Genomic DNA, 10,047 nt, shown 5'->3' on the forward strand with positions numbered 1-10,047 from the left:
ATCCTGATTTTTCTGTATGTCAGTTTTGTTTGCATTTTGCCAGTTTCTCTCTATACCAGGATCTATAGTTGTTTCTTCCAGCTGTTATGGGGGAATAAAATAAACCTTGTCAAAGAAATGTGACTTACCTTCCTAGGCGGGAGGGTGGTCTAGGGATTAACCCTGTAGTCTTTTTCTCTCTGATGTTTGTGAAGTACAATCTTGGTAACATGTTGGCAGAGAGACCGCCTGGGTGGGTTGGTATTTTCCAGTCCTGGTTTAGGCCCTTTCTGCGAGACTGGGAAAATGGTGGGCCAGTGAAAAGCCTGAGGGTCAAGCATGAACAGCTCCCGGCTTATGTTGCCCCGTGTTTGAAAATGCTTCGGCAGTGGCAAGTAACAGCAGGAGAAGTCAGATCTCTTCCAAGGAAACTTCTTGAGAAGCGGATCATGAGCTCTGCTTTTTGCGAGCCACTGGCCTTGAGGGATTGCCCAAGCCTGGTTTTGGGGGTGGGTTTGCGATTGATTAATTTGGAGAGAATCCCAATGAAGTTTAGGGATCAGGCTTGGCTTGCCTTTCATGGAAAACTATATGTGAAGGGCAACTTGAAGTTTCTTTCCATGAGTGATCGGGGCTGCCCGAGAGTGGAGGAGTGGTGGAGTCCATGGATCACTTTTTACTTCAATGCCCTTTTAATATAGAGGTGTACAAGAGGGTTGGGAGGGCTCTGAGTATACTCTTCCTTCCCCATATGAGTTATGCAGAGTGGGTGTATGGGGCATTCCAGACTCGTTGGGATTATGATTTGGAAACACTTTTTTTAGTTAGTCTAGTAGTCCGTTATTTCACATGGAGTGCACGGTGTCAGGTATCCTTACGGAGTAAAATCCTCCCTGTCGAAGTGGTGGTGCAGGACATTCTGGGTGAGGTTGGGAAGATTCGGGGTCTTGAGAAAGGCAGGTGGCAGCAGGAGGCCTGGATAAGGGCGTGGAGGAATATCAGGACTCTGTAGCTGCTGCCTGTTGATCTCGGGGTGTGCGGCTTTTCTTTGTATTCTTGATTCACTCCCCTAGATTTTCAAGATGAAATATATTTTTGATAAAAGGCTCCATGCATGGTGATTGTGACGTTCCTTAGTCTGGCTCTCCCGTAGGGATTGTGTTGTGCGCAATTTGGTTTGTACCATTTATTATGTTCTTGTTTTGTATTATCATATTCAATTATTTTGTAAATATGTTTTATTTATTTATTATGGTTTTATTGTATATAAGTTGTTGTTTGTAAGATTTCCAATAAACAAAATTAACCCTTCATAATGGGCCCAGCAGGTGTTCAGACCTGGAAACCCAGCACAGGGATGGTGGGAACTCCTCATAATAGACACAGCGGGTGTACAGACCCGGGAACTCAGCACAGGGATGGTGGGAACCCCTCATAATGGGCACAGCGGGTGTACAGACCCGGGAACTCAGCACAGGGATGGTGGGAACCCCTCATAATAGACACAGCGGGTGTACAGACCCGGGAACTCAGCACAGGGATGGTGGGAACCCCTCATAATGGGCACAGCGGGTGTACAGACCCGGGAACTCAGCACAGGGATGGTGGGAACTCCTCATAATGGGCACAGCGGGTGTACAGACCCAGGAACTCAGCACAGGGAGGATGGGAACCCCTCATAATGGGCACATTAGGTGTACAGACCCAAGAATTCAGCACAGGGATGGTGGGAACCTCTCATAATGGGCACAGCAGGTGTACAGACCCGGGAACTCAGCACAGGGATGGTGGGAACCCCTCATAATGGGCACAGTAGGTGTACAAACCCGGGAACTCAGCACAGGGATGGTGGGAACCCCTCATAATGGGCACAGTAGGTGTTCAGACCTGGGATCCCACTGATGGTCAGGCGATTTAACTGTGCAGCAATCATCAAACGTGTGCATAAAAGTCCTGGTTGGAGTGACTCTTTAGTCCCCAGTGTGGTTCTATGTTGGGGCAGCATGAAAGGTTTTGAGGAACGACATGCGGAGTTGGCACAGAATACAAGTTTTATTATAACATGTTATAAAAGGAACAGTCAGTCACACAGTAACAGAAAATAAAGGGGTGTGGTAGAGATGGGGTTCGGGGGGAGCGCAGTGCCGCGGATCGCAGGAAAACGGGTTCCATTTTAGCTCAGTTTTTGTTTGCTGAGGGCAACCAGCTCTTCAATCCATTTCTGAATGCTGGCGGATATTGTTGCTCCTTGTTCCTGCAACTTGGTGCCCAGATCCCTGTAGAGAAAAATAATGATGTGAATATAAGTTCCGAACAGCCCGCGATGACATCAGCGCCCCTTGAAAAGGAGCATAAAACATAATACTATGGGTATCCAGTCAAAGGACATCCTCTGCCATTAAGACAATTTTGCCACAATTTCCCGCTCCCGTTCCTTTAACTGCCAGCTTTAGCTGCATACATTTCAATTTCACTGCAATAAAACACTGAAAGTGGATCCAACTCTCTAAAATTAAAAACGTCACAGTACAGACACGAGACAGTGACAGGGGAGACAACGACAGGGGAGACGAGGACAGGGGGGGCAGCGACAAGGGAGACAATGACGGGGGAGACATCGAAAGGGGTGACCATGACAGGGAAGACAATGAAGACAGGGGAGACAATGACAAGGGAGACAACGACAGGGGAGACAACGACATGGAAACAATGACGGGGAGACAACGACGACAGGGGAGACAGCAACAGGGGACAACGTACTGAGCTTGACTCGGGATCTCTGCATTGGCGATCTGCTCCTGGATGCTCTTGGAAATGCCTTGGAAAATATCACTTATTTGCTGAAGTGGATCCTGTGCATCTCTCTTCACAACACCGGCTGGAAGAAGAAGGTGTAAAAAATTAACAAGGGAGAGAAAGAGAGGGAGAGAGAGGGTGGTAGGGGTAGAGAGGGGGGGAGACATGAGAAAGGAGTAGAGAGAGGAGGAGGAGAAGTGGGGGGGGGGGAGAGAGAAAGGGGAGAGGGAGGAGAAGAAAGAGAGGGGTGAAGGGGGAGAGGGAGGTGAAGGGGGCAGGGTAGAGAGGTAAAGGGGGAGAGGGAGAAGAAGGAGAAAGAGAGGTGGGGGAGGAGAGAGGAGAAGGGGGAGAGGGAGAAGAAGAGGGAGGAGAAGGGGGAGGAGAGAGGAGAAGGGGGAGAGGGAGGAGAGAGGAGAAGGGGGAGGAGAAGAGGGAGAGGGAAGAGAGGAGAAGTGGGAGAGGGAGGAGAAGGGGGAGAGGGAGGAGGAGAGAGGAGAAGGGGGAGGAAAGAGGAGAAGGGGGAGGAAAGAGGAGAAGGGGGAGGAAAGAGGAGAAGGGGGAGCAGAGAGGAGAAGGGGAAGGAGAGAGGAGAAGGGGGAGAGGGAGGAGAAGAGGGAGAAGAAGGGGGAGGAGAGGGAGGAGAGAGGAGAAGAAGGGAGGAGAAGGGGGAGAGGGAAGAGAGGAGAAGTGGAAGGGGGAGGAGAGAGGAGAAGGGGGAGGAGAGAGGAGAAGAGGTAGAGAGAGGAGAAGGGGGAGAGAGAGGAGAAGGGGGAGGAGAGAGGAGAAGGGGGACAGGGAAGAAGAGTGGAGAAGGGGGAGAGGGAAGAGTGGAGAAGTGGGAGAGGGAGGAGAAGGGGGAGAGGGAGGAGGAGGGGGAGGAGAGAGGAGAATGGGGAGAGGGAGGAGAGAGGAGAAGGGGGAGAGAGAGGAGAAATGGGAGAGAGAGGAGAAGGGGGAGGAGAGAGGAGAAGGGGGAGAGGGAGGAGAAGGGGGAGAGGGAGGAGAAGGGGGAGAGGGAAGAGAGGAGAAGGGGCAGAGAGAGGGGTAGGAGAGGAGGAAAAGACAGAGAGGCAAGGGGGTAGAGAGCAAGGGGGGGTAGAGAGAAATAGAGGAGAGGGGGCTAGAGAAAGGGATAGAGAGATGAGATGGGGGAAGAGGGAGAGGAGAGAGGGTAAAAGGAAAAGAGGGGGAGGGGAAGTGACAGGAAAAGTTGGTGGATGAAAAGAGAGAGAATGGGTGGGGAAGATAGAGAAGGGATGGAGATAAAGGAGAGGGGGAGGGGGGTTGGAGAGGGAGGAGACTGCGTGCAGAGGGGGTCAAGAACCGAGATAAAGGGGGGCCCAGAGTGGAGAACAGAGGAGACAGAGAGGGAGAGTCTGTGTCTATATACTGTATATACATAAAATATATTGTTTCTTTTTCAGTCTAGAGATGTGTTGTGGACGCGTTTCGGGGCTCTCTTCTCCTCCATCAAACCTCATTGTTAATAGTGGAAAGTCTGTACTAATGATCAGCTCAGTTCCCGCTCATCGCCATGACACGCCAATCTATCGCAACATAACCCCCCTTAACCTGCAGATGGCGCTCAGGTCTCAAATAAAACATGATCCAAAATAAAAGTCTTCTGTGTTCTTAAAAAAAAAGTATAAAAATATTGTAGGCGGGCAAATCAGCCGCAGAGTTATTACAAAGTGGCCTATGGCTGCGAAGTTTAGTGTCGGCATCAGATGGTCATGTCAGGGTCAGGGACACACCCGCCCCTCAGTGAGGCCGACCAATCTTTATGCTAATCACAGTTCATAATATAGAGATATACACTAGAGATGTCACAGAAAGAGGAAACACTACAGAACTCCTCCAATACCACAACTCCTCCAATACCAGACTGACAATGACAGCTCCCTCATTGCTATCCTGACAGGACCTCTTTATAGCCTACACCTGGTTTGGTCTTACCTTCCAGGCCGCTGATGGCGATGACGAGGACGACGAGGGCCAAGACTTTCATGATGGCGGCTGTCAGCGCTGAGGTTCTGGAATCAGAGATAGTGATATGATCAGTCCCCTCTGCAGGCACTGAGGTATTTGTGCTCGACAGTTATAAGCAGGTCTTACCCCTTGTGTTGGATTTTTAAAATTTAATTTTTTTTTTTTTTTTTTTTTTATTACAGATTGTGCAGCAGAAGGAGTGAGTCTCCTCAGCACCACCAGTGGTCTCACTGTGGCAGTCCACAAGGTGGGCGTTATTTGGTCCCAGCCAATGAAATGCCACTTTAGGGGGCAGGTAGACCCATTACATCTGTTGCTGTATGAAATAATAATAAATAACTGTGTGCTATGGGTTGGCTTATCTATCACCTAACAAAAAAAATAATAATTGTGTATTTACACACACACACATATATATATATATATATATATATATTTTATTTCAATATTTTTTTTCTCTTTAAAATTTATATATATATATATATATATATATATATATATATATATATATATATATATATATATATATATATATATATATATAAAAAATATATTATAATTTTTTATATAATATATATATTATATAAAATATATAGTCAATTAACAAAATATAATATATATTACAATATAATAATACATTTATTATATAAAATATATAGTTAAAAAAAATATATAAAATGTGTGTGTGTGTATGTACGTGTATGTATATATATATATATATATATATATATATATATATATATATATATATATATATATATATATATATATATATATATATATTAAAAAGGAGGGGAAAATGGAGGAAAGCTCCAAAAAACTGATTTAAGATTGTTTAATGTTTAACCCTAATTTTTATTTAAAAAAAAAAATATATATATATATGTGTGTGTGTATATAAAATACATAGTTAAAAAAAATAATATATAAACATAATTTACATATTTAAAAAATTAAAAATATAAAAATAATATATAACGTACATAGTTAAAAGAATTATATATCACTAAAATAACACACAGAAAAATAGAACTATTCAGAAAAACAAAAAAATTTAGACTGTTTACATATATATATATATATATATATATATATATATATATATATATATATATATATATATATATATATATATATATATATATATATATATATATACATATACATATACATTATTTACATTTAAAAAAAATACTTTTACATTTTTTATATATTCTTTATATCTGATATATTTGTCAGATTTGAAATTCATATCTGGTGTCGTCATCTGATTACTGCAGATGGTTAACTTTACAACTCACAATTGCAGTCATAACTTCAATCAATTTTTTTTTTTATTTCTGTGGCAAACAAAAATAAAAAATAGTTGTCTATTTCCGGAGCCACATTAGAGGTACAAAGGCCAGAGAAGGCACATGTCTTAGATTATAGGCTGAACCGAAGCATTCTGAATAATTTTCATATTATTTTGTTATAATAAATATTCTGGGAGAGATTATTAAACTGGAGCATTCAGAATCTGGTGCGGCTGTACATGGTAACCAATCAGCTTCCAACTTCAGCATGTTCAGTGAAGCTTTGACAATAAAACCTGGAAGCTGATTGGTTACTGTACAGAGCTGCACCAGATTTTGCACTCTTTTAGTACATTTCCTTCTCTGTGTTGTTTTGATCCCCCCGGTTGAAATGTTTGATTGGTCTGTCATTATGAAGTTACCACATTCTGTATAAAGCATTCAAATGTATCTAAATCCAAAACCTCTGATGGGGATCTAAACGCTCACAATTACCCAAAACAGAAAAAAAAACAAAAAAAATGTTTTGCCTTTATATACACTTTAATAAATATTCAGCATTATTTCATCCACCGAGGGTTGAGTCGTTTGATTCGTTCACCCATAAGAGGGCCGATGTATTCTATACAGACCCTTCACATCCCCGACCCCCACAGAGCTTACAATTCAATGTTCCCATAACAGCCCCCTGTGCCAATTTGGGAGCAAAAGGCAAGTAACTGATTGGTCAGTTTTTTTTTTGGGGGGGGGGGGGGGGGGCGTGAGAACAGAATTAACAGAGTTTTCGATTGCTGGTAATAAAACAACAGTTCTCAAGACCCAATAGAAATATTACAGCAAAAATGTGGGGACAATAGTTAAAAAACTCAAAAACAAATTTATATATAATAATAATCATAATATATGAAAAATTATTTATATAGATAGATAGATATTGTAAATGATAACTAAAACACTCGAAAATAAATGTGTGTGTGTGTATAATATTTATATATATAAAGTTTAATAAAAAAGGAAATTAAAAAAAAAAGAATATATATTTATATATATTCATTCTTTTTTTTCTTTTTCTCTTAAACTTAATTTAAATAAATATATATATATATATATATATATATATATATATATATATATATATATATATATATATAATTTATTTGTATTATTATATTTGTTATAGAGTGTTTTAGTTATTAGTATTTAGTTATGTATTATTCACAATTTAAATAGGTATACCTATTTAAATTGTGAATAATAACTAAAACACTCTATAACAAATATGATAATTATATATATAAAATAATAATAAAAATAATTATATATAAAAAGAAGAATATAAATAAATATATATGAGAGTGAGATATATATCTAAAGACAGATAGGTATATCTATTCAAATTGTGAATAATAACTAAAACACTCTAAACAAATATAATATTAAAAAAATAAAATAAAATAAAGATAAAACAAATATAATAATAATAAATAAATTAAAAAATATATATGTATAATATAAAATATACTGTGAAAAGTAACTAAAACACTCTAAAACAGAGAGAGAGAGAGAGAGAGAGAGAGAGAAAAGAGATTTGTTCTATGTATCTATATATATATATATATATATATATATATATATATATATATATATATATATATATATATATATATATATATATATATATATATATGTGTGTGTGTGTGTGTGTATATATATATATATATATATATATATATATATATATATATAATAAAATTAATATATATAGATATGTATATTAAGAAAAAAAGAAAAAATAATATATATAAAATTTGTGAATCATAACTAAAATGCTCTAAAAATTTTTTTATAAATAATTATATTTAAAAAATTTTTTATAATGACTGACAAAAACCAGATGTGAATAGTAGCTTACCTCTGCCAATCTGGAGATAGTTCTCAACTCTGAGTTGAGGGAGGTTGCCAATTCGGTCCTATATATACAGAGATGGCCCCGCCCTCCAAACTTCCCATTGGTCGGAGGCTCCTGACAGTTTATTACCTGACTGATGTTTACAGGACTTTGCTCCTCCATTACAGGGCCTCTTTATCTCGCTGAGGTTTTGCTGATTTGGCGTTGTGTCACCTTGATATTACTCGGCGTGTACATACAGAGGACAGTCCGGGGATTCGGAGAAAAGCCAAGGCAAAAACAAACAAAAAAACACAAATAGAATGTAAAGTGAAGAAATGTGGAGGGCTGTAGGAACGGTTTTGGTTTCTTTCCAGGGCTTTATTGCATAGAGAGTCTTGTTTAAAATATGGCAGCATTAGGTCACATTCAACCAAGAATACAATAAAGCTTTTTTAAAAAAGGAAGAAGGGTTTTATAACCTGCAGGTAGGAGGAAATGGACAGAAAAAATACTTCTGGGCCTTGAAAACTCTATAAAATCACAGAGGGGGGGGGGGGGGGGGTTCTTTAATAGTTTTTAAGTGGACCTGTCTTGGACCGGGTCTTTTGAGCTGCATACAATACTCCATCGCATGTTGTAGCAACTGCACAGCACCTCAACTGTGTGGGCAATAAGTTACCTCTTAATGGTATGGTCCAGCCTTCACCCCAGGCCATGATTTGTTGACTATTGTCTCTTTTTTTTTTTCTGTTTTGTACCTTACTGAATCTCCTCACATTTGTAAAGTCGTTGAATTGGAATGTGAGCCAAGTGATGTATAATCACCTCAGTCATTTGTTTTGCACCATTTTACACTCATCCGAAGGTATTCATATCACACCGTCACTTTACCCGCTGCTTTACATACCATGCCATTAACATCAGTCCCTGGCCTCAAAGAGGCTGAGATATGTCCCTATCCCACATACATACCGGGGGGCCAGTTCAGACAGGAGACTAATTAACCCACCAGCGTGTCTTTAGAGTGTGGGAGGAAGCAAGCTCAGGGAGAACATGCAAATTCCATGCAGATATTGTCTTGTCAAAAGTTTGAACCCAGGGCCCCCCAGTGTTGCAAGGTAAAAGTGCTGGCCACTAAGCCGCTGTGCTGCCCTTAAAAAAGCAGCCTGTTCTGGTCTTTTGACTAATATCACAGGTGTTTACCAACAGCCAGAGAATATGATCAAATTTCTAGATCAGTGGTTTCCAAGCTGCAGCCGCGGGGGGCCATATGTGGCCCTTTGCTTGCCTTTATCCGGCCCTTGCGACACTATTCCTCCTACTGTTACCAACAGTGGGGGCATAATTCTTGCCACTGATACAAATGATGGGGCAATATCCCTCCCACTGACAGCAATGATGGGGCCTATCCCTCCCACTGACACCAATGATGGGGCACTAGCCCTCCCACTGAAACCAATGATGGGGCACTATTCCTCTCACTGACACCAATGATGGGGCACCATTTCTCCCACTGACACCAATGATGGGGCACTATCACTCCCATGGCCAATCAATAATATGGAGTTTCCCTCTTCCCCTCATGGCCATTAGTAAGGGGTCGCCCCTAACCTCATGGCTAATCAGTATGGAGTTTCCCGTTTCCCTCCATGACCTATAGTTTGGAGTTGCCCCTCTCCCGATGGCCAATCAATATGGGGTTGCCCCTTTCCCTCCATGACCTATAGTATGGAGTTGCCCCTTCTCCCGATGGCCAATCAATATGCAGTTGCCCCTTTCCTCCCCCATGACCTATAGTATGGAGTTGCCCCTTCCCCAATGGCCAATTAATATTGACCCCCCCCGGCTACAATAGCCTCCACTCCGCTAGGACTTTCCACAAGATTTTGGAGGGTATCTGTGGGAATATGTGCCCATATTCGAGCCCAGGTACTGATGTTGGATGAGAAGACCTGGATCACCATCAGCGCTCCCATTCATCCCAATGGTGTTCAGTAGGGTTGAGGTCAGTTCTCTGTGCAGGACACTGAAGTGCCTCCACACCAAACTGGTCAAACCGTGTATTTATGGAGATCCTCCACACCAGACCGATAAACC

The 10,047-nt window shown here is 41.0% G+C and overlaps 1 protein-coding gene across 1 annotated transcript; it reads right to left on the bottom strand.

Annotated features, from left to right (window-relative positions):
• Positions 1–2,012: 2,012 nt before the first annotated feature.
• APOA2 (apolipoprotein A2) lies at positions 2,013–8,051 on the bottom strand. The gene is made up of 4 exons (XM_073609276.1): positions 7,972–8,051; positions 4,732–4,808; positions 2,740–2,857; positions 2,013–2,255 (listed from the first exon to the last, which is right to left on the bottom strand). The coding sequence occupies exons 2-4, from the start codon at positions 4,781–4,783 to the stop codon at positions 2,153–2,155; spliced, it is 273 nt and encodes a 90-aa protein (XP_073465377.1). The 5' UTR covers positions 4,784–4,808; positions 7,972–8,051; the 3' UTR covers positions 2,013–2,152.
• Between the last annotated feature and the right edge of the window lie 1,996 nt (positions 8,052–10,047).

The sequence above is a fragment of the Aquarana catesbeiana genome, linkage group LG13 (assembly GCF_042186555.1).
Source record: "Aquarana catesbeiana isolate 2022-GZ linkage group LG13, ASM4218655v1, whole genome shotgun sequence".
In the NCBI taxonomy this organism is placed as follows: domain Eukaryota; kingdom Metazoa; phylum Chordata; class Amphibia; order Anura; family Ranidae; genus Aquarana; species Aquarana catesbeiana.

Coding starts and splice junctions, on each gene's coding strand:
- APOA2 (XM_073609276.1), bottom strand. CDS start 4,783: ATGAAAGTCTTGGCCCTCGTCGTCCTCGTCATCGCCATCAGCGGCCTG. Junction 2,858..4,731: donor CGCCATCAGCGGCCTGGAAG/GTAAGACCAAAC, acceptor TTCTTCTTCCAG/CCGGTGTTGTGAAGAGAGAT. Junction 2,256..2,739: donor GAGATCCCGAGTCAAGCTCA/GTACGTTGTCCC, acceptor TTTTCTCTACAG/GGATCTGGGCACCAAGTTGC.